Source organism: Podarcis tiliguerta (genome assembly GCF_965153285.1).
Source record: "Podarcis tiliguerta genome assembly, chromosome: 1".
Taxonomy (NCBI): Eukaryota; Metazoa; Chordata; class Lepidosauria; order Squamata; family Lacertidae; genus Podarcis; species Podarcis tiliguerta.
The window spans coordinates 13,619,971-13,645,454 of record NC_139534.1 but is presented as its reverse complement, the minus strand read 5'-3'; the positions used below and the strand labels follow the sequence as shown (position 1 = coordinate 13,645,454).

Genomic DNA, 25,484 nt, shown 5'->3' with positions numbered 1-25,484 from the left:
CTCCTTCTGGGCAGGGTGCTTCTTCCACAGCTGGGATTCTCTGCATACGACTCTCCACACATTTACTTTGGGTTCATTAAATGCTGACCCTGTCACGCTGGAGCTGGAGAGGGGCCTCTTCACACAGCTAGGGTAACATTTAATGGGGCGCTGAGTCATTGCTTTATCATCACTGATAAAAGTGCTGAGGAATCTGTAGGAGACCTATGTTGCATTAGCAAAATGAATTTTTAAAAGACCGATCTGCTTACAAAATTTCCCATTTGAAATACTCCCCAGATGTCAGGGTTCCAAATGACTTGTTCTTTTGTATTGAGCAGCGGCAACAAATGAGTCATTTATCCTTCGCCTATTTGCAGTCGCCAGACCTGGTTCAGGCTATATAACTCGCTACAGTTTTTAGCCCCTTTCCCACTCTCCCTTACAGGTCTACCAGTGGGCAATTTTCATCACGATTGCTTTTGATGCCATGATTTAATCAATGTGCATCGTGTTGTAATGTGTTAGTAACTGGCACAAAAGGGGAAAAGTTACCTTATGCCTCATTCTGGAGGCAGAAACCTCTCCTGATGTTGCTGCTCTGCCGCCAGAAATCAGGGGAAGCTTTGGTTCCACTAGATGCAAAGTCATAACTTTATCTGGACCTCCTTGCCCACCCACCGGCAAACAGGAAGGAAAAAAGAGTAAAATGATGGGGAATGAAGAGGGGGGAAATCCTGAAAAAGCCCCCCCCCCCCCGAATCATAGAGTTGGAAGAGACCACAAGGGCCATCGAGTCCAACCCCCTGCCAAGCAGGAAACACCATCAGAGCACTCCTGACATATGGTTGTCAAGCCTCTGCTTAAAGACCTCCAAAGAAGGAGACTCCACCACACTCCTTGGCAGCAAATTCCACTGTCAAACAGCTCTTACTGTCAGGAAGTTCTTCCTAATGTTTAGGTGGAATCTTCTTTCTTGTAGTTTGGATCCATTGCTCCATGTCCGCTTCTCTGGAGCAGCAGAAAACAACCTTTCTCCCTCCTCTATGTGACATCCTGTTATATATTTGAACATGGCTATCATATCACCCCTTAACCTCCTCTTCTCCAGGCTAAACATGCCCAGCTCCCTTAGCCGTTCCTCATAAGGCATCGTTTCCAGGCCTTTGACCATTTTGGTTGCCCTCCTCTGGACACGTTTCAGTTTGTCAGTGTCCTTCTTGAACTGTGGTGCCCAGAACTGGACACAGTACTCCAGGTGAGGTCTGACCAGAGCAGAATACAGTGGCACTATTACTTCCCTTGATCTAGATGCTATACTCCTATTGAGTATAGGAGTATTATTTCCCTGCAAGTGTGAACCCAGAAGGACTTAGGAAGTGACAGTAGATCCAACGCAGATTCTCTTTCTCTTAGGATTGCTCTTGTAAACAGCAATAGTTAAAGCAATGCAGGTCACCCCATATTAAAAAGTCACGGAATAGAGGGCTTGGTGGTTTATTGAAAGGTCACTACAGGAGGGATGGCCCAAGACATTTTAGCACCTAGGGCGAACCACAAATGTCCCCACCCCCTGGCCAGGGAAGAAGGGGTGGATGAAGACCTACAGGTGAAACTCGGAAAATTAGAATATGGTGGAAAAGTTCATTTATTTCAGTTTTCATCAGCTGTACGCCATAATCATCATAATTATAACAAATAAAGGCTTGACATATCTCGCTTTGCATGTCATGAGTCTATCATATATTAGTTTCACCTTTTAAGTTGAATTACTGAAATGAAATTTTCCACGATATTCTAATTTTCTGAGTTTCACCTGTATATCTGGAACGAGAGGAAAATAAAGATCTACATCTGGAACAGTAGCGGGGCAGGTAGAGGAATCAAATCAGACTTACCCAAGGGGTGAAGTGGGAACGAAAGGCTGTTGCAGAGGGAAAAGGGGCCCACTCTGAATCATGCTGGGCAGGGGCAGAGCCCAGGAGACCCTAAAAGGCAGCCCTCGTGTTTCCTCCCCAGGGGTGGAAGAAGGCTAGCAGTGCTTCCTATTCACCAAGAGACTGCTGTAGAGGTGGCATGGGGAGGGGGGTTTCTGAGGTGGTGGCAGATCCGGCCTCCATGGAGTGCTACCGCAGCAAGAGGCCATGTATTCCTTAAAAGAGGTGTTCTCTGCTGCGAAGGAGAGAACGTGGGATGCCTCTTCTAAGATGGTCCCTTCTGTTTACAGGTTTCCTTGAAGGAAAGTGACCGTAGCTCAATGCTGAGCATATAGAAGGTCTCAAGTTCAACCTCCAGCATCTCTAGGTAGGGTAGGGAGGAACACCTTTTTGAAACCCTGGAGAGTCGCGGCTACCCAGTGCAGACATTACAGAGTTAGCTGGAGCAATGGTTTGACTCCTATGTTCACTAAAGTCAAGAGACTGAAATGTGTCCAATGCTGCAATCCTATACAGTGGTACCTCGGTTTAAGAACAGTCCTGTTTACGAACAATTTGGTTTACGAACTCCCCCCCAAACCGGAAGTAGTGTCCCGGTTTGCAAACTTTACAAACGGAAACCAAACGGTGGAAGGGCACTGGTGGTGGGAGGCCTCATTAGGGAAAGCGCACCTCGATTTAAGAACGGTTTTGGTTTAAGAATGGACTTCAGGAACGGATTAAGTTTGTAAACCGAGGTCCCACTATACTGATTTACCTGGAATGAAGTTCCTTAGAGCTCTATGAGATTTTTATTTCTTTAGGCACATTGCATTGTATATTTGAAGCAAAGACCCATACCTGTAAGTTTCTCTTCATGTTGTAAGCCGATAGAAACTCAGAGGGAAAAATTATTGAATTTATTCTGTATTTTTACTGGAAATTGTTGTGGCAGCAGAACTTCTTCAAGGGCTTACATTTAAACCATGTGTTGAAAGGATCTTTGAGAGCCACCCTATAATCAGCTGCATTCAATTATACTTGGCATCTAGACTTTTGTATTAGCGTTGCGATAAATTACAATATGAAAATCTTGGAACAAATAAAATGTGTCTCTGAGCTGTAGGCATAATGGTAGGGTTGACCTAATGTACTGGTTTAATTGGCTTTCTCCTTATTTTAATCCTAATTGTCATTGAGCTGTAACAGATTGATGGGTGAAGCAAATTATCTCGCTGTAAAAATATCCATTGATACTGTAGCAGGAGACCTTTTAAAGTACTGGAAGCTTAGAAGTCTGTTTTTGGTTTGTTTTGCTTTTTCCAGACTGCTTGGTGATTCTCCCTCTTCTTTACTTCCCTCTCAGGCAACTGTGTGAGCTGTGGATGGCACCTTATATCAGAGTTCATCTACACAACGTATAACATTGTGTTGAGAAAGCCTCTCCTTCTGGAGGGGAGGGATTGTGAGCGGGTGACGATTACCGCGTCACGCAGGGGGCATTCTGCCCCCTGCCCTCTCATCATCGCTGGTGCGCCACGCCTCCCAGTTGGGCATCCAATTGGGTGCCACCGCGGGGGGCATGGTTTAGCCGCTCAAATGCGGCCGAGCCAGCTCTCCCCACCATTGCGCTTCAGATTTTCCATGAGTCACCCACCCACCACTCCCTCTAGGGCGTAGCTTCTTGCTCGAACTTGCTGTGGACCCATGGTTGGTCGCCCTGGTTGCCCAGGCGGCCTGGTATGATTTTTTTCCAATTGGCAAATTGGCACCGGCCTCTTGGTTTTCTTTGCCTACCTCGTAGCAATCATCACAAGTTTCTTGGTATTTGGTGGTTAGGCATTGGAATGGGTTGTTGGTGTATGGAAGGGCAAGGTGTGGCCATCGCCTACCCCTTCACTTATGGGTATTCTGTTAAAGGAATCCAGCAGTCGTGGATCCTGTCCAATGCCCTGTGCAGCGGGGGGCCATGGCACGGCCCTCGGTGACATCAGGGGAGAGCTTATAGTTCTATTGGCATCAACAGGTTCCCCCTACTGGTGGTTAACCCCTCATCAGACTCACCCCTCTCCGAGTGGGTGCAGTCAAATTTGCTGTGGTCCAATGCCTAAGCCAATACCTTCTCACATGCTGTAATCAATAAAGTTGTGGCCTTTTCTTGCCCATTAACCTAATACACTGTGTCCACGTGTCTTCATTCCCCAAGCGGGGATCGGGTCCTCGAATCACAAATACATGGGAGGGTGGAAATAGAACATAATGACATTGGTCTCATCATTTAGAGGAACTTTTGGTGCTCCAGATGTTGCTGTACTAAACTCTCACCAGTCCAGCAAGCACGGCCAGTGACCAGGGGTGATGGGAATTGTAGTACAGCTGCATCTGGAGGGCCCAAAGTTCCCCTTGCCTGATCTAGAATAATAGAAATGAATGTTGTTGTTTGTTTCCTAAGAGTGTAGATGCAGAGCAGTATTGAAGAGTCTTCTCGGTGGGCACCGCTTCATTCCCATTATTTATGATGTTCAGCTGTGAGTGCTGTTGCTTATGTTCCCAAAATGTCATCACCCACGCTCAAGCCTAATGAGAACTGGGCATGCTCAGTCGCCACAGAATGCTGACTACATGTGGAGAGAATGAGCAGAAAAGAGGGAATGCAAAGTAAAGTGTGGTTTCGGATTTTTTTACTTTTTATTTTGTAGTGATATTTTTAGTTACTTTGGCATATAGCCAAACACATTATCTCCTCCCCTCCTTCACCTCCCCTTGCCCCCTTCCCACCAGGTGTGGAGGTTTAAGTGGTACTTGAAGCCTACAATTTTGTCCTGAATGTACTACAGATCATTCTAATATTTCACTATCCAAGGGAGATACCAATATTTACAAATAGAGGGTGTGAAAGAGCAAGCTTAAGGTTTTGATTTGCTCAAGCAGCTAGGACAGAATTTTTATTTTTTTTTAATTAAAGCTCCCAAATTGTTATGCCTTTATCCAATATTTGATATTTTAAATAGATGTTTTGGTCCAAAAATAGAGAATCATGCCAACTATTTTCACAGTAAAGTTGTTTATTTTTGTTGTTCCTGTATTACATTCATCACCAATAAAAGGACAAAGGAGAGCACAGGCTTGCATAAAATTTGCATATGGAAATAATTGCTAAAAATTAAATAGAAATACAATACATCTCACCATAGTGAAGGAAACTGTAACCAGGTGCCTGCACTGTTAACAGGTGCCTGCATAGTTAGCACAGTTCCGGGTGCTAACTGTTAATAGGCAACTTCAAGGCCCCTGTTTTCCCTTCCCTGTTTCTGCTTTAGGACTTGGACTGGAAGGCTCTCCAAATGGATGGCCATCCTCTGCAGAGTAGGACATATGGACACACTTTTAAAGAATGTCTTCATGATTACCATTGGACTTGATTGTGAGCTGAAAAGAAGATGAGGTGTGTTGAAACAAATACAGCATTTGTCACATTAGAAATGGTCTTGAGACCAGGACTTCCTCTAGCTACAATATGATTGGCCTACTGTAATGAATTTTACATGGGACTGCCTGTAAAGATGATTTGGAAGCACCAATTAATTCAGAATTCAGCTGCAAAAGTTCTGTCTGGTATGGGTTAGTGAAGCCATTATACACCAGTTCCATGTATTTTAAAAGGAAGATCCTTTCACATTCACATCCATTCATTCTCAGTCTCCTAATTTCCTCTAATTCAGTGCTCAAATTACAGATGAAAGGGTGGAGGATAATGATGTCTGTTCTCTGATTCCAAATAGTGCTCCCTTCCTCAATAGTAGCCAAAGTGGGCAGGGCAGGGCATTCTCTGTATTTTAAACCTTTATCTAGTTTCATCTCAGAATCTACTAAGTCAGAATTCTTTCCACTAGAATGTACAGTCTAGGATAAAATCCAATTCTAGTCTTCGGTTTGGCACTCTGTTTAGTTAACTGGGTTTTGAAAATTATCTTGAGGGGTGCCCGCAAGATGCTGAAGTGTGGGTTACAAATATTTAAACAAATTAGATAAAGGTAAACCCACAGCGCCACCCGCGTCCCTTTAAACAAATTACCTAGCTGCATTAAAGCTGCAGTCATGAATTCTATCAGCTTCTGGCTGGTTACTGAGTGTTCTTTTTGTTCTTGATTGGCTGGCTTTCAGTTCTGACCAATAGGAAGGCAAGGCAGATACGCCATTTTGCCCACCCAGGTTGCCAGGGAACACAACAGCAAGGTGCTTAAATGTTGAGTCCTCTGAAAGCGTTGACTGCTTGTATCCATTCTAGCAGCTCATCATCCCAATCTGTGGACTCTTCTACCCCATCCGAGGGTCCATCGTCGCAGTCTGTGGCTGAAGGCACATCATCACAGTCTATAGCTGCTACTACCCTGTCTGGACCCACATCATCCCTGTCTGTAGCTGTTCTTCCCCCATCTGGAGGCTCGTCCTCACAGTCTGTAGCTGCTTGCAGCCAATCTCAGAACTCATTGACGCAGTCTGTGGCTGTTCCTGCCTCATCTGGAGGCGCATCCTCACAGTCCGTGACTGCTCATACCAAATCTCAGGACTCACTGCCGCAGCCCGATGCCACTCCTACCCCACCTGGAGGCTCAGCGACACCATCTTTGGCTGCTTCTGCTGCCTCGTATGGAGGCACTTCGTCACAATTTTTGACCGTTCCTTCCACGTACGGAAACACACCGTCACAATTCCTGACTCTTCCTGCCGAAGGCATATCACCGGAGAAAGAGGCAAGACAGGAATTGAGGGGTTCGGAAACGGGAATGAGTATATGGGCTCAGGATGTGCGTAAGGGAATCAATGAGTGGAGTGAGAAGACCTGGAGTTTGAGCACACCGTTGCTTTGCCCCTTGGATCTGTTCCTGTTTGCCTCTGCTCTTTCTGTCTCATTCATACTTAGGTCTTCAAGCTCTGTGTGTACTTCTACGCATTCATTTTACTCGCACTGACTGGTTCTCTCTTTCCTTCTCTAATCTGCCTGTGCCATTCTGTCTGAGGCCTTGTTGACACATAGTGAAACTCCTGTGTCAAAGTCAGTGGATTCTCACAATGCTTTAACATTTCTCAGGTGTTTATTTTCTGGTTAACCATAGAATCATAGAGTTGGAAGAGACCACAAGGGCCATCGAGTCCAACCCCCTGCCAAGCAGGAAACACCATCAGAGCACTCCTGACATATGGTTGTCAAGCCTCTGCTTAAAGACCTCCAAAGAAGGAGACTCCACCACATTCCTTGGCAGCAAATTCCACTGTCGAACAGGAAGTTCTTCCTAATGTTTAGGCGGAATCTTCTTCTGGTTTGAAAGTGGGAAGATTTTACATTGGGGGAGCAGGATTTACATTTGAAAGTGGGAAGATTTTACATTGGGGGAGCAGGATTGTAAGCCTCCAGGTGTTTTGGAGCTGCAGCCCCTATCCTCCCTGACCATTGGCCATGTGCTACGGTTGATGGGAGTTGGGAGTCCCGCAACATCTTCAGGCAAACCACTACCTCTAAGGGTTCCATATCTGCTGAGCATTCTCAAAACTCTGTTACTCAGAGACTGTTAATAGATGAGTTCTAAAGCCAGGACTTGCCTGGTCTTTCACAATAGACTTATATGCTACCCAGTGCCTACATAGAAGTCATATTTAATGGGGGCCATTGTGTGTTTCAAGGGGGAATTTGTTGTGGGTCATTGATGCCCACATTACTGGATTTTGAAATGACAACTGGACTCTCTTTACACTTACTTTCTATTATTGTTGGTTAGTTCAGTAGAATTGCTCTGATTTCACTTCTATTTAAAAATCCTTGTAACTTAAAAAAAAATGCTTTGCATGTCGATGGAGATTAGAGTTGTGGGTCAGCAGTGGTATGGACCAGTGCTTTTTTCTCTAAAAAAATGTTTAGGAGTACTCTCATTTTGACTCAAGAAAATCACCATTTTATAGTTCAAATCAGGAAAAATAAATACAGTAAATGAACAAAAGTACAAAGATTCACAAAATGTTTAGGGGTATGCGTATCCCTGCATCCCCCCCCCCCGAAAAAAAGCACTGGTATGGGCAAACTTTTGTGTAGAATGGATTGTGGCTGGGCTACAGAAATGAGAATATATATATATATATATGTCATATAACAAATGTGAACCAGCTTTTTAGACAGGGGTTATAATTTTCTGGTTTTCTTTTGTTCATCCTTCAGAATGCAGAGCAGAATTAAAGTGGACTGATAATGTTGGTTTTTGTCTTGATCACCTTTATTTAACTCTGCCCCTTTGATTGCTGTTGTCCTGATAGTTATGCTACAAAAAAAATCTGTGAGTCTTTAAATTGCCCCAAGACTCTTTGTTTTTTATGTACTTGATGGCAACCATGCCACAGCCGGCCCTCCTGTTGGACAGAGTGAGGTAGCTATTTGAGGCAGAAAATGTGAAGAGTGTAGGGAGAGTAATATCAAGGTGTTAAAAGCCCTGGGCTGTGTGTGTTTTGCACACATCCCTCAAACCAGTTCTCTGCCCTCAAGTGTGGTGAAAAACACTGTCCAATTGCCAGTGTTGAAGTAGGAGCATGTGCCAGACATGGGTTGCTATATTTCAAACAGTGAATCTGGACAGAAAAGTTGTTGAGCTTTTCTTTTTTCTGCCAATGTTGTTGAGCTTCTTTTGGTTTTGCCCAAAGTTGTTGAGCTCGGTAAAATTGCCGTATTTGAGCTATTTTTATGGAAATACTGCAAAAATGGCACTGCCAACATGGGTTGTCATATGTCTGGATTTTACCGGACATTTTCCCAATTTCTGCCCAGGCACTGCTGCTGACTGCAGTATTCCAGTTGTATTCAGGAAAATCTGGACGTATGGCAATCCTATATGAGCTTCTGTTGAGGGGTGAAGGATCATCTTGTCATTCACCTCTTGCAAAATAGTTTATACCAGCCCATATGTAGTTTAATGGATGAATGTTATTTAGTCAGTCACTTGTTGAGTGTGGTAATGACCATTATACTTAACATGTCATTTCTCTACCTACCATTTGATCTGAAGGGCATTAATTGTGTTTTGTTTTTTAAACTGTGTTGCAGGATCCTGCAAATCAAAAATGTGGACGCAAGAAAACAGTGTCCTTCAGCAGCATGCCATCGGAAAAGAAAATAAGCAGCGCCAACGACTGCATCAGCTTCATGCAGGCTGGTTGTGAACTGAAGAAAGTCCGGCCAAACTCCCGTATTTATAATCGTTTTTTTACCCTGGACACTGACTCACAAGCGCTTCGCTGGGAACCATCTAAGAAAGATCCTGACAAGGCCAAACTCGAAATTTCCGCTGTGAAAGAGGTCCGGTTAGGGAAAAACACAGAAACATTCAGAAACAATGGGCTAGCAGATCAAATTTCCGAAGACTGTGCCTTCTCTATAATTCATGGGGAGAATTATGAGTCACTGGATCTCGTTGCCAATTCAGCAGACGTGACCAACATTTGGGTGTCAGGTTTGAGGTACCTGGTTTCCCGTGCCAAACAGTGCCTGGATTTGATAGAAGGTAGCCAGGACACTCCACGTTTTACATGGCTAAAGTCTGTGTTTGAAGCCGCAGATGTCGATGGTAATGGGATCATGTTGGAAGACACAGCTGTAGAATTAATAAAGCGGCTGAACCCTGCCTTAAAGGAGTCAAAGATCAGGTTAAAATTTAAGGAAATCCAGAGAAGCAAAGAGAAGCTAACGACCCGTGTAACAAAAGAGGAATTTTGTGAAGCATACATTGAGCTTTGCACTAGACCCGAAGTTTATTTTTTGCTAGTGCAAATATCTAAAAACAAAGAATACTTAGATGTCAATGACCTTATGCTTTTTTTAGAAGCTGAGCAAGGGGTGGCACAAGCAACTGAAGAAATGTGTCTTGATATTATTCAAAGGTATGAATTTTCGGAGGAAGGGCGGTTGCAGGGTTTTCTGGCAATTGATGGATTTACTCAGTATTTGCTGTCCCCGGAATGTGATATTTTTGACCCTGCACATAAAAATGTTGTCCAAGATATGACCCAGCCTTTATCACATTACTATATCAATTCATCTCACAATACTTACCTAATAGAAGACCAGGTGCGAGGGCCAGCTGATATTAATGGCTATGTCAGGGCACTGAAGATGAGCTGTCGATGTATTGAACTGGATGTGTGTGATGGTCCAGATAAGGAGCCCATCATCTGCAATCGTAACAGCATGACGTCACCTCTATCTTTTCAATGTGTCCTTGAGGTGATCAACAAATTTGCCTTTGTTTCATCACAGTACCCTCTGATTCTTTGCTTGGGAAACTACTGCTCCATACAGCAGCAGAAGGTTATGGTTGAACAGATGAAGAAGATTTTTAAAAACAGGCTCTATACTGATATGCCACCGCAGTCAGAAGCCTACCTTCCATCTCCAGAGAAACTGAAAATGAAGATTATCATCAAAGGGAAGAAACTGCCTGATGGTGAGGATTTATTAGAGGGAGAAGTCAGTGATGAAGACGAAGAAGCTGAAATATCTCGAAGAATGTCTGAAGTGTCTGTGGAGACGCCCAAGATGACTTGGTTATGCAAGGAGCTGTCTGACCTGGTATCTGTATGCAGAGCTGTCAGATTCAAAGATTTTGAGCACTCAACGAAAAGTCAGAATTATTGGGAAATCTGTTCCTTTAGCGAAGCAGATGCTAGCAGAATTGCAAATGAGTGTCCGGAGAACTTTGTAAATTACAATAAGAAATTTCTGTCTCGAATATACCCTAGTGCCATGAGAATAGATTCCAGCAACTTAAATCCGCAGGATTTTTGGAACTGTGGTTGCCAGATAGTGGCCATGAATTATCAAACGCCAGGGCCGATGATGGATTTACATACTGGTTGGTTTCTACAGAACGGAGGATGCGGTTATGTTCTTCGACCTTCTGTTATGAGAGAAGAAGTTTCGTATTTCAGTGCGAATACAAAGGGCATAGTTCCAGGGGCCTCTCCTCAAGTTCTGCATGTCAAAATCATCAGTGGGCAGAACTTTCCAAAGCCAAAAGGAGCCTGTGCCAAGGGGGATGTCATAGACCCTTATGTGTTCCTAGAAGTCCATGGCATTCCTGCAGACTGTACAGAACAGAGAACTAAAACCGTTCAGCAAAACAGTGATAACCCCATTTTTGACGAGAGCTTTGAGTTTGAGATAAACCTACCAGAGCTTGCAATGATCCGTTTTGTTGTGCTGGATGATGATTACATTGGAGATGAGTTCATAGGCCAATGCGCTATCCCCCTAGAATGTATACAGCCAGGCTATCGGCACATACCTTTGCGCTCCTTTGTTGGAGACCTTATGGAGCATGTGACGCTTTTTGTGCACATTGCAATAACTAACCGAAGCGGTGGAGGGAAGGCCCATAAACGCAGCCTGACCGCCAGAATAGGGATGAAAACAAGAGACTATACCATGCTGCGGAACACAAGTCTTAAGATTGTAGATGACATCTTCAAACCAGCGATACATCCATTAAGAGAGGCAACTGACATGCGGGAAAATATGCAGGTAATGAAACGTACCATTTCATTCTTTTCATTTCTTTTAGAACTTGATTTAGCCAACTATTTAAGTCAAAAGAACTGCTAATGATATTTTCATAATGGGGGGATCTTATTGCAAATGATGCAACACCCCATTAGTGAATAATGTTGTAGCTCACTTAAATTGTATTCTTTCGGTGCTGTTGAATGCACAGACCCCAAGACCCTACCTCTCAAGTGTCAATGAGCTGAACCTTACGTTAGGATGTCCTCTGCATCTCTTGTAACCTGAAGTTCCCAACTTCTACCATGCTATCCTTGTTCTTCTGGATTTCTCTTCAACAGCCTTTAGGTCTACTACAGCTCCCACCATCCCTGATTGTTGGCCATGCTTGTTGAGGTTGAAGGGAGTTGCAGCTGAAACATCTGTAGGACAGCAGATTGAGATTCAAGAGGGATCTTCTGGAGGTGGCAAGGCATTCAGATTGCATGCCTGCCCCCACTGCACATACTGTCATCATCTGTGACTCAGGCCGTGCATCTGTACACATAAATGCCAGATTCCTATGACCTTCTCTTCGCTCTCGTCCCCCCCCCCCCGAAGAAGGATTGAATAAACCAGATGCAAGTGCAAACAAATGCATATGTGTATGCAGTAATTAGGGATGCGGGTGGCGCTGTGGGTTAAACCACAGAGCCTAGGGCTTGCCGATCAGAAGGTCGGCAGTTCGAATCCCCGCGACGGGGTGAGCTCCCGTTGCTCGATCCCTGCTCCTGCCAACCTAGCAGTTCGAAAGCACGTCAAAGTGTAAGTAGATTAATAGGTACTGCTCCGGCGGGAAGGTAAACGGCGTTTCCGTGTGCTGCTCTGGTTCGCCAGAAGCGGCTTAGTCATGCTGGCCACATGACCTGGAAGCTGTACGCCGGCTCCCTCGGCCAATAAAGCTAGATGAGCGCCGCAACCCCAGAGTCAGCCACGACTGGACCTAATGGTCAGGGGTCCCTTTACCTTTATCTATGCAGTAATTAATACATGACTGCATACTCTCAGTGTATGTTTGTATGTATATCTCTGTATTACACAGACTTGATGACGCAGCCCAGCACCAAAAACATGCTAAAATCCATTGTAGTCCCTGCACACTAAGAACAGCATTCTAGTGTGCACCAGATTTGGCACTGAAAGAAGTTAGAAGTCAGAGTTTCAATGTCTGTTTCATGAAATGCTACAGGACTAGTAGTCTACTGTCTTCTGTTAATAGGAATGTTCTTCAATAAATTAAAATTTTCCACCAGGAAAAATAACGTATATTTATGCAGGTCCCACACAAGGGTTTAAAGTTCCCCATAAAGGATTAATTCATTTGTTCTATAAAACTTGGTGTGCCCCCCCCCCCCGCTGCATCCTTCTTTTCAACATGTTTTAAAGATGAAGGATTGAATCGCAGACATGGAACTTTTTTAATCAAGTGAAAGTACATGTCTACAGTTCATGCAAACAGTTTTATCCTTACCGTAATGTATAAGCAAGTGGTGAGAAAATACAGATCTTGCTATTGAAACACCTTAAAGCCAAATTACATTTAGCACAAAAATGAATGAGGTTTCAATATGCATTTAGATGACAACACCCTTTGCCGTCTGTCAGAAGATGGAGAGAGCAGCTGATTTAATTATATCTAAAAGCGGTGTTTTTCTAAATTCCTGTTGGGAACTGGTTTGTAAATATGCTTGTACAGAAAAAGAGAGAAAAAAGCCCTACTCAAAACGAGAAATGTTAGTATAGCCAAATGATGGAGAGTTGCTCTTTCACTTTTATAGACTATAATTACTTTCATACACACAGATGTTCCATTCATTTTCTGTCCTACTTGGATTACAATGGTATGTAGCAGAATGCAAGTTCAGTGCCAATTTGTATAATTTGGGATTGATGGGATTCAGGTGGCCTTTGGAGCAACGCAGTGTCTGTAATGGAATTTTGTACTCTCTCCAAATCTGCTACTGCTGAACTTGATAAGCAGCAAAATGGTTTGTGGCAGCCGAAGAGGTTTAGGCGGCGACTAAACACATGTGTAATGGATAATAATTTAAATTAGATTGCTATAAGGTTCATACTGCACCACACAGCATCCTTCAGTTCCCTTGTACTTGGGAGAGAGTCCACTGCTGTAATGTTGAACGTCTGATTGGTTTGTTCATTCCCTTGCTTCCTGGGAGTGGGGTGCTGCTGCTTATGGGGAGGGGGATTAATAGGCAAGGTGGATGCAGTGCTGGGGACACACATCTTTTTCTCACCTGGTAAGTGGAAGCAACCCCACTTCCAGGAAGCTTGTGTGGTGGCTCCATGCCCAGTAGGGGTGAGCTAGATCTGGGAGGGAGTTGCACCTCTTCTCCTGAGTGCTTTTTCGGAGCTCTCTTTCTCAGTGCATGAAAAAGAACTGATAGGGCATATATAATGTGTCCAGCTTTCTGGAAGAGTTCCCTAAAGGAAACAAATGGCTTATCCTATAGACTTCTTGGGTGCTAGCATACCAAGGTGTATATATCCCAGGTTTCCTTAAAAGGTAAAGGACCCCTGACAGTTAAGTCCAGTCGCAGACGACTCTGGGGTTGCGGCGCTCATCTCGCTTTACAGGCCAAGGGAGCCGTCATTTGTCCGGAGACAGTTTTCCAGGTCATGTGGCCAGCATGACTAAGCCGCTTCTGGTGCAACGGAACACCAAAACCAGAGCAGCGCATGGAAACACCGTTTACTTTCCCACCAGAGCGGTACCTATTTATCTACTTGCACTGGTGTGCTTTCAAACTGCTAGGTTGGCAGGAGCTGGGCCCGAGCAACGGGAGCTCACCCGGTCACGGAGATTTGAACTGCCAACCTTCTGATCGGCAAGCCCAAGAGGCTCAGTGGTCTAGACCACAGTGCCACCTGAGTCCCCCAGGTTTCCTTAATGCCTGCTTGAAACGGAAAATTGGTTTTTGGTTGTGTCTGTAGTCTCCTGGTATGACTTGTAAACTGACTCCTTATGCAATGTGTCAGTCAGAGGATGCAGCTGTGCCACGATGGAAGCTTGTGCCCTTTATTGAATGCTGACAAGTCTTCTGCCTTTAACTATAGCCTGAAAATATAGGTTAAAAATACTGGGCACACATTACTATTCAGTGAGACATTAAATACACCCTGACTCTAGTTTTGAGTATTTCAGGAAAATCAAGCAGATACCTTTCTATTTTTGTCTTAAAAGGAAATACAAGAGAAATATTTTAAGGCTCATGCATATGAGCACACATTTTAGGAGACAGTTCATTAAGAAAAAAGCAAACTTGAATGCTGATAAAAATAGAATAAAATAGAGCTCAGTCTTGAAGAATTTTAAGCCTTGAAATCTTCTCGAGATCCCTAAGCAGGCTTGAAATCAGCATCTGAAAAGTTGACAGGAATGGTGGAGCCCATGGTTCTCAGAGGGCCCTCAGCTCGTGCTTGTGGCTTCCTTTTTAAAAAAGTTTCCAGCATTCAAAAGAGAAGTACCAAGTGATTAAGTTGCAGTCGCTGTGATTATCATTTCCCTGGAGTGCCTCTGGGGCTCTGATGTTGGACTGAGAAGCATCCTGGGGAAATTAAGATGGCAGCTTCTCACCTGGCATTCTTTTGGCTAGCTGGGTAGCATGTTGCTGCCCCACTCAGCAGTGTATTGGGGGGGGGGGCTCACTAGGACACCATAGCAGGTCTCCTCAAACCTGGCGTCGGCTCTGTCTCTAAGGACCACTTCTAAGGACCAAGAGTCCAGTGTTCCTCATTACACTTACAGTTAGCTCTATAAAATAAATTGGAATGATTCCCTGTCATAAGTATAAACTGATGCTTTTATTTTCCGCAACAGAATGCAATTGTGTCTCTTAAAGAGCTTTGTGGACTCCCACCAATTACCAATCTGAAGCAGTGCATTTTGACCTTGTCCTCACGCCTTATGAACAGCGAAAATGTTCCCTCAGTGGCCCTCTGTATGAAAGACAACTTCCCCTGCCTAGAACCTTTGGGGACATTGACGGATGTGCAGAAGAAGGTTCTAGCGGCATACGACCTGGTATGGTGTGGTTTTTTTTGGTTGTTGTTATTATCTGGTTTATATTGGAAATAACATGAGCCAACTCTGTTTCTCAGAGACTTTCATATTGGCTTATGCCTTGTGTTTCCCCAAACTCAACTTTATTTGTTTGTTTGTTTATATTGAATTTATATAAAATTTATATAAATTTATATAAAATTTATATAAAAATAAACATCAGCACCAAGCCTTTTAAGAAGATCAATGCCTTTCCCTGTGTAGCATCTTCTACCTTTCCCAAACAGGATAGAGGAGCCTCTTGACAACCACTGGTCTGTATTGGTATCTGTCCTGTTATATATACAAAATGGATTTAATGTTTTCCACTTGGAAATAAATATTTTTCTCCCAGTTGCCAGAAGCGTCAGATAACCATGTTAGTACACAAATGGGGCAGAAGATGTGTGACAGGGAGATGTGAGAAGAAAGCATAATTAATTATTTAAACTTATTAATCACTTTTTTAACAAAACAAACTCAAAGTGACTTACAACAATAAATCAATTAAACATAAATTTAACCAGGATAATAATAATAAAAAAGAGGAAAATCTAAAACGCATTCATCTTTTCAAAAGGCAGCACTAAACTGAATTGGAATACAAAGAGGGGAGGTGTGGGGAGGTCCGGGAACCAAGCAAATGCAAGATGTGTTATGAAAATTTGAATTGTTTTTAATTGCTTTTCTTCATTATTTTTGTATTTTTCTTTTTCTCTTTTGTGAAAATCTTAATAAAATATTATTTAAAAAACAAAACAAAAGGCAGCACTAAAAGGTCCCACTCACTGAAGGAGGCCACGGATAATTAAAAGGGAAAGGCCTAGCAGAAAAGAAATGTTTTTGCTTGATGCTAAAAAAGATATTCAAAGGTGGCGACAGGCGACACTCCATGGGGAGTAGGCCTGGGTGATATATTGATATATTGCCCAGGACTGGTAAGAGGGGCAGATGGTGGTTTCACTCAGTGGTATATTGCTAGTGAAACCATTACCGCTCCTGATTCTCTCCATCTCCTGCATCTGGCTGCTGGAGACAGAGGGACTCAGAGCTGCAGCGGTTTCACCAGCGAGTGAAACTGCTATTGCAGTCTGCCCCTCATGCCAGCACAGAGTGAGAGTCAAGCTGTATCAGCAAGGCTCTGATAAAGCTTGTTCCTCCCTCCTTTTCTTTAAACTGCTTGGCTGAGGAGTGCATGGCTGCCCTCACCTCAACCAAGCAGTTTTGCGGAGCCACCAACTTGCCACTGGCTCACACTGGCTCTTGAGAATAGCTATGTAGTTCTTAGGAACTTGAGCCAGTATATGGTAGGATTTTAGTGGGTGTTATTACTGAGGTCCAGCGCCAAGGGCCTTCTGGCAGTTCCCTCACTGCGAGAAGCAAAGCTACAGGGAGCCAGGCAGAGGGCCTTCTCGGTAGTGGCGCCCACTCTGTGGAATGCCCTCCCATCAGATGTCAAAGAGATAAACAACTACCTGACATTCAGAAGACATCTTAAGGCAGTCCTGTTTAAGGAAGTTTTTAATGAGTGACATTTTAATGTCTTTTTAATCTTTGTTGGAAGCCGCCCAGAGTGGCTGGGGAAACACAGCCAGATGGGCAGGGTACAAATCATAAATTATGATGATGATGATGATGATTTGTATACCATCCTAAATCTACAGATCTCAGGGTGGTTCACAGGATAAAATCACAATATAAAAACAGAAAATACATAATCAAAATTAAAACAAGAAGAGCTCAATAATCCTGATTCCTGAATTTAAGAGATATGTACCTGAATATGGAAATGATGGTATTGATACCTGGGTTAAGGTGTAAATCTTTTAATAGGCGTCCTTTAAAATCAGTGACCCACGGATCTTGCAGCTTGATTCAGTGCAGGTTTAGTCAGAAGTTAGCCCCATTTTGTTCAGTAGGTCGACTGACTAGTAAATAACATGTAGAAAACTGTAGCCTAATGATGTATTTGCTTGAAAGTAAACCACACCATCAGAAATTGGTTTTGTTTCTGAGCAAAACTCATATTGGATTGGACTGCAAGTGTGTGTGTGTTTGTGTGTGTGTAATTTCTCATTAAATACATTATAATGCACTTTCTGAGTGATTGAGATTTGTGTGTATTTGTAAAGTAGTCATGTGAATATATTTTTGAAGGAAATTCGTCTGCATGGCAGTGCATGTTTAGTGGTGCATGAAATGCTCCGATATTTCACACAAAGCAGATGCAGTTGCTCAGAGACCCTTAGTAATTATCTTTCTAATAATTAACTGCCTGTTTTATTGGCTTTATCCCATATAAACAGACAAAGAGTGTTTGTCTGATTCTCCTTTTTCTTTCTCTTGACAACTATATGCCCCACCACTGATGGCTGCCGTGCTACCTTTAGAACTGGACATACAAGTCACCTTAAGTCAAAATGCTTGAGCTGTAAACTGATCTTTGTTTTTATTTAATAATCCCATATACAGTGTGGCAAATCTTTTTTGGAGTGAGGGCCACATTTTGGGGGCCAAAGTGTGAAAGATGGGTATGGCATTTTTTAGAGGGACACATTATTGGTGAGGTGGGGGGTGAGTCACAAAAACCTTTTGACATCACAGAATCACATCAAGGGGTATGTGGGAGTTATCAATAAATAAATATATGGGCCGGATTCAACTAGCACAGTGCACTAGTGAAAGATAGCCTAATGGGGCTTCCCCCCTCTCCTTCTGCTCCCTGTACTAGGGAGATGGTTTTGTCTGACAAGCAGAAATGCTTGCAGTGATGTAACAATCAAATTAGTGAAACATTGAATGCCACCCTGTAAGAGAGAGAGAGAGAGAGAGAGAGAGAGAGAGAGAGTATGTATATGTATATGTATGTTGTTGTTTAGTCGTTTAGTCGGGTCCAACTCTTCATGACCCCATGAACCAGAGCACACCAAGCACTCCTGTCTTCCACTGCCTCCCGCACTTTGGTCAAACTCATGCTGGTAGCTTTGAGAACACTATCCAACCATCTCGTCCTCTGCCGTCCCCTTCTCCTTGTGCCCTCCATCTTTCCCAACATCAGGGTCTTTTCCAGGGAGTCTTCTCTTCTCATGAGGTGGCCAAAGTACTGAAGCCTCAGCTTCAGGATCTGTCCTTCCAGTGAGCACTCAGGGCTGATTTCCTTCAGAATGGATACGTTTGATCTTCTTGCAGTCCATGGGACTCTCAAGAGTCTCCTCCAGCACCATAATTCCAAAGCATCAATTCTTTGGCGATGTATATCTATCTATATATCTATATCTATATCTATATCTATATCTATATCTATATCTATATCTGTATCATCTATATCTATATCTATCATCTATATCTATCATCTATATCTTTATCTATATCTACAAGCTTCACACACACAGATATGTAGTCAACTTTTGGGTGCCACAGAAAAACCTTTCAGTAGGTCTGCTCTGGGTAAAAGTTCCTCATTACGAAAGTGTTGGGGTTTTGGTTGTAAAACTTCACACAATGCACATTGCTTTTGCTTTGATGTCAGCTGGATTGTGTTTGCATGGAATGTCACTAAGCAAGAATTGGGGATACCTTTTAGATGTTTAAAGGAGTGCCCTCTCCACTCTCCCTCCCAATAGCTGCATAATTTAATAAACATTCTTTAAGGGTTACTTTTGTTTTGTTTTTTGGTATTCACAGTTATTTGAGATCCTTGTGCCTCCCCACTGTGCAAACTCAGTACCGGTGCTTCCATTCAGCATTATTTAAAAAGGAGACAAAGTGTAGCATGACTCCCCCTCCCCCATGAAGTACTGTGAAGCTTGATTTTTTTTTTTTACTTTACCTATGATTAATTCTATGGAGGCTCTGCACTCACGTTCCTCTCAGTGATAAAAATCACAGTTGTCCCTGCTTTTAAATGAGAGCTGGGTGGAAACAGCATCATGTCGGCTCTCCCCTTATTCCTCATCCATTTTCTGGGAATGGGAAATGGTGGGCCCTAGACTCTTACCTTACACTTGATGCTCACAAATGTGTCACCTAACAGTTGGATGAAACATTTGGCAGCATCATGAATGAGATAAGATGCAGTTGATTGCTGAATACCATGGAGGTTCACGTGAAAGTCCTGCTGATTTCAGTGAAACAACTCCAAAGTTAAGTATGTGCATGATTGCAACTGGAGAGACAGCTTTGCTCATTTGGAAGTACCCAAGGCATTGATGTCCTTAAGCTTGTAATTGTCTGTCTCCTGCCTTCATTTCCTCCTGACATTGTATCTTGCATTTCCCCCTGTCTGTCAAGATAATGCCTAATTGACATAAACTGTTCATTGAATCTCCCTTATCATTTTTTTCTGTTACAAAATGGGGAGCGTTTTAGAGGAGTGAATGAATAAGGGCTTTTTGAGATAGGGATTCTGGCCTGAAAGGCAAAGCTGGTAAAAGCAACTTTTCTTGTTTTATTTTCCCTGACAGATGATTCAAGAAAGCAGATTCCTTATAGAAACGTCAGATGCTGTTTACGACAAGATAGTTCAGTGCCAGAAAGCAGGTAACCCTCTTTCAGTTTTAAATATACCCAAGAGACTTCCTTGGCAATAATCATCCCAAATATTTTCCATTGTAGCTCTTGCCCATTAAGGATACAATATCCCACCTTGCTGCAGAAGGTGGGAGCAGGGTTGTGCTGATGGGGACTTGTGGAAGTTGTAGTCCAAAGATTAGGGTCCAACTACACTGGCTATCAATTAGTTTCGGGGCCCAATTGAAAGTGCTGGTTTTGACCTATAGAACCTTAAACGGCTCAGGACCGCAATAGCTCAAGGACTACCACTTCTTCTCATATGAACCTACCCGGACCCTGAGATCATCTTCTGAGGCCTTCCTTCGTGTGCCTCCTTAAGAGGTCCAGAGGGTGGCAGCAGGAGAACAGGCCTTCTCTGCAGTGGCTCCCTGTCTGTGGAATGCTCTCCCCTGGGAAGATCGCCTGGCACCTTCATTATACATCTTTAGGTGCCAGAAAAAACGTTCCTTTTTAATTAGGCCTTTGGTTGATCTGATTGACATCCTATACCCTTTTAAAATGCTGCTCTTTTGTTGTGTATGTGTGTTATTGGGTTGTTGTTTTTATTTTGATTGTATATATATTGTTGTTTTTATGTTGATCTTTTCTGTGAACTGCCCTGAGACCTCTAGGTACAGGGTGGTAAAGATAAAGGAACCCCTGACCATTAGGACCAGTCGTGACCGACTCTGGGGTTGCGGCGCTCATCTCGCTTTATTGGCCGAGGGAGCCAGCATACAGCTTCTGGGTCATGTGGCCAGCATGACTAAGCCGCTTCTGGCGAACTAGAGCAGTGCACGGAAACGCCGTTTAACTTCCTGCCAGAGCGGTACCTATTTATCTACTTGCACTTCGTGCTTTCGAACTGCCAGGTTGGCAGGAGCAGGGACCGAGCAATGGGAGCTCACCCCATTGCAGGGATTCGAACCACTGACTTTCTGATCAGCAAGCCCTAGGGTCTGTGGTTTAACCCACAGCGCCCCCAGCATCCATATAAATTCAAATAATAATAATAATAATGGGGGAGGCTGTTATTGGGGAGCTAGTCCAACATCATCTTCTCACAGTGACAAACCAGAATGCTCATGGGATCGTCCATTCATAGCACTGTCCCCTCTCTCATTGAACAGGTCAGATATGGTCTGTAATACTGGAGAGGGGACACAGAGGATTCAAGAAATTAAATGCCAAAGGAGTTTAAAAAGGAACGTTCGGAAAATGGCAGGGCAGGTTTTTTTTCACATCATGAAAGGTGGCACGAGTGCTCCCATACCCCCAGGGTTCCTGTGGCAACATTAGAGACCCATGTGGTGGTGTAGTGGGGGACGAGCACTGCGTTCCTTGTTTCGGACACATCACATCACTGGAATTTAGCAGAGGGGAAGTGCTAAGGCAGGGAGAGCTCGGGACTGTGCTGACACAGCATGGCCGAGCCAATCTGATACTCTTGCCATTGCCCAACTGGACAGCTTTGAGCAATCCACACCTCCCCGCTCCCCTTCTTGCTCTGGGAAGAGCCAGCGATGGGCTGCTCTCCGAAGCTGGGAGAACAGCAGTGCCTCAAGTACTACTGTGTTGTACAGGAGGAAAAACCTCCGAAATAGTATCCGAGTGTGTAAAAGCAGCTACTTAAGCTGTGCATTTTAAGCCCCCGCCCTCCCTACAAGCATGCACTGAGGTCTCTTTCACTGAAATCAATGAGACGGGAGCATTTAACTACGGCTGTTTGATCCATTATCCTTGCATTGAACTAATTGTCCGGAAAGGTACAGCTTTTTATGATGGCAGAAAATACAGCCATAAAATAAGTGGGCAGGGTGCAGGATTGCTTTTGTCAGACAGGCATCCTAGGATTGGTAAATGGTTATGGCGGTTGTCACTTTGTCTACAAATGGGAGGGCTTACAAAGCAAGGCTTTTAACTAATGCCACAAGTTCTGGGCAAATTTACATTAAAAAAGAAAGCATCAAAATTACTTCCAGTAAGCTCCATACATCCTGATGTGTGATATTTGACGTATGATATTCTTTCTGGAAGGGGGTGACTTTTGATTACGCTGAGATGAACAGCCTGCGGTTTTTCATAAGCACAAGCTCCACTTGCGCATGGTGGGCCAGTTCTGGATCCAGCTCTTTGTCGGGATTCAGTTCCCCACCCCTGCCATAATATGGCCATCAGTGCAAACTTTCCCAGGGCAGCTCATTACCTACATCTCCCATACGAGTTTATCTTCTTGCTCCAGACTCAAAACCCCTGGAGCAAAGCAGAGCACAAGACAATGTAGGTTATATGATCTGTCTTGGGGAAGTTTGTATTGATGGTTGTATTCAAGAATAACAGCAGTCCAAGATGAAACATGTGCACAATAATATATAGTAGCCCACAGAACATCTTATAATCTCAAAGTATCATATCCTAGAGAGCATCTTCCAGCCTTAAAACATCATTATCCATATCACAGCGCCGTATTCAATTTGTTGAAAGTTTCATTGTCAAAATCATTGATTGTAAGAAGAAGAAATAGAACAAGGTCGGCTGTGTGATCCATAAATTTCAAACGTATGAGCATCATAAGAATAAAATCAATTTAACTGGATATTTTTCCAGCTGGAAGAAAATGTGTTTATTTTCATTGTTTCTAAACCTATTTTCAGGGGGGGCGGGTTTTGTGTGTGTGTTTGTATTGTTTTTGAAACAATTTTCTCCATTTTTATAATATGACTGAAAATCGCCTTGAGACATGTGTTAAATGCGATTCATAAATGAATAATAAATTTGGTGGGTGGGATAGCAGTCTGATTGGCGTTTAACAGCTGGTGTAGTACACATTCGCTTCATGCGTTCTGAGTTATAGAGGAAAATCCAAAGGGCTCTGTGGATTGCTCTCTAATCCAGGCATCTCCAAACTCAGCCCTCCAGCTGTTTTGGGACTACAGTTCCCATCATCCCTGACCAGTGGTCCTGTTAGCTAGGGATGATGGGAGTTGTAGTCCCAAAACAACTGGAGGGCTGAGTTTGGGGGTGCCTGCTCTAATCCCTCAGCCTCACAGCCAATGTCTTAGGTCACAAGCAATACTATTCATTCATTCATTCATTCATTCATTCATTTGAAATGTTTATAGCCCACTCTTCACTTGAAGGTCCCAGGGCGGGACTAAAGTACTTTCCCACTACAACTGCAGAAGGCATTTGCTGAAGTCTTAATTAAGGACAGGAGGATTTTTCCTTAGCATGGACTGGTTAAATAATTTTTCGAAACCATGTTGGTGTTTAAATACGGCAAACCATGGTGTTACTGTAGTATGAGCCAAGCAGGCTAAGTAATTTTTTCTGTGAGCATCTCTTAGCTCTGCTTTTGAATCTGACAACAAAGATTCTCACTTGGGGGTAGGGAGCCAACTGTCAAACCAAAGGGGTGAATGATTTGTTCTGCCTATTGTATCTAGACGACCCAAAGCCTTACTCCTTCTGTGAGTGTGTGCACGCATGTCATCTGTTTTAGAGATTACCTCAATTAGAAAGTATCATCAGCTTAATTAAATTGATTTTAGAAGTAATCTAGTTAAAGCAGCACAAACCTCAGTAACAGTCTTGCTTACTTCGTTAAAACCTTGTTTAAACAGAGCTTATTCCATTTAGTAACTGGATTAATATTACTAAAGCAACTGAATGAGATGAAGCCCATATAGCTAAGGCTCGAATTGGTTTAACTGCATTCAATATTTTTTCCACTGACGCAGCCGAATTAAGGTAATTGTGTTATTTTGCTACAGCCTATCTGCATTTAATTCTTTGCAGCTAGGTCCAAGGTCCTCTACTTGTACAAAAACATACAAACAAATAAATAAACATTTCTTTCTCTGAGAAGAACAATCACATTACTGTGCACAGGGGAATTGCCGACAGCACAGCTAACTGGGGCTATACATCTTCATCATGATAATTCTGGTGCCTTTTCACCAGTGTGTTCTGTTTTACCAGATACACTGCTTGTGTCTATGGATGCAAGCCAGAGTTGGTTGCCCTATTCACAGATGCTCATATTCCCTACCTGGAGCATTCCCATGGCAGCATACCTTTGACTACTAGTTGCTGGGAATCTCAGGTGGGGAGGGTGCTGTTCTGTGAGAGCAGAGTGCTGGACTAGGTGGGCCTTTGGTCTGATCCAACACGGCTCATCTTATGGCAGAGGAAATACCATATTTTTCCGTGTATAACATGCTCCCATGTATAAGATGCCCCTGTTTTGGGGGGGACTCCAAATTAAGAAAATGGGGGGGGGGATTGCCCAGAGTTGTTGAGCTTTTTTTTTGGGGGGGGGGATTGCAGAAACTCGCATGCATCACAAGAGCCACCTATCGTCTGTCCCCTCGACAGCAGAGGCCATCAGTCATCAGTCCAATTGCCGCAGCGACATCCAATCAACACCAGCCCTTGTCACGGCCACCAATAACACGCCCAATAGCCGCTGACAATCTCCAGCTCGTCTTATACACAGAAAAATACGGTAACAAACAGAGGGTCTATAGGAGTACACATTGGACTGAGACCAATTTCTTCATACAGAGTGGTCCAACAGGTGCAGCCCTCTTATGAGGAACGTAACATATGAACTGATGGGCAGCCATAACTCCCTCGGCCGGATTATTTACAGTGGTGCCCCGCAAGACGAATGCCTCGCAAGACGGAAAACCCGCTAGACGAAAGGGTTTTCCGTTTTGGAGGTGCTTCGCAGGACGAATTTCTCTATGGGCTTTCTTCGCAAGACGAAAATGTCTTGCGATTCCTGGGGAGTTTTTTTTGCTCCCCACCCCCTTTTTCTAAGGCACTAAGCTGCTAATAGCCTTTTAGCAGCTAATCCGCTAATCCCTTAAGCCTTTAATAGCCGCTAAACCGCTAATAGCGCTAATCCGCTAATCCGCTAATGGGCTTGCTTCGCAAGACGAAAAAACCGCTAGACGAAGAGACTCACGGAACGGATTCTTTTCGTCTTGCGAGGCACCACTGTATTTACTTAATAAATTTGTTAGTCACTTTATCTTGCCCAAGGCAACCCAAAGTGGCAGACAGGCAGACAAAAAACTCCACATAGGTACAAAACCAAGGGGGGGATACATTAAAAACCTCCCACCCACTTCTAAAAAGCCACAGATAAAGGCCAAAAGCTTGGTTTTAGAGAAAGTTTTTTGCCTGGTGCCTAAAGATATATAATGATGTTACCAGTCGAGCCTCCCTGGGAAGAGGCACAAACAGGGGGCCACTGCAGAAAAGACCCTTTTTTGTATTGCCACCCTCCACACCTCTTGTGGAATGAGAACATGAAGAAGGGTCTCAGATGATTTTTTGCAGAGTCTGGGTTGGTTCATATGGGGAGAAGCAGTGCTTGAGGTATTGATGTCCT

At 43.6% G+C, this 25,484-nt stretch overlaps 1 protein-coding gene across 2 annotated transcripts in view; it reads left to right on the top strand.

The window, feature by feature from the left end:
* Window positions 1–25,484, top strand: part of PLCL1 (phospholipase C like 1 (inactive)) — a 179,328-nt gene that overhangs the window by 131,599 nt on the left and 22,245 nt on the right. The window contains exons 1-4 of one of the 2 annotated variants that reach the window (XM_083406487.1): window positions 6,095–6,649; window positions 8,983–11,454; window positions 15,311–15,514; window positions 19,996–20,071. In XM_083406487.1, coding sequence (XP_083262613.1) covers window positions 6,140–6,649; window positions 8,983–11,454; window positions 15,311–15,514; window positions 19,996–20,071 — 3,262 coding nt within the window. In that variant the 5' untranslated portion in view covers window positions 6,095–6,139. Of the gene's footprint in view, window positions 1–6,094; window positions 6,650–8,982; window positions 11,455–15,310; window positions 15,515–19,995; window positions 20,072–25,484 lie in introns of those variants that run through there. The other variant, XM_083406488.1, reaches the window with a different exon arrangement.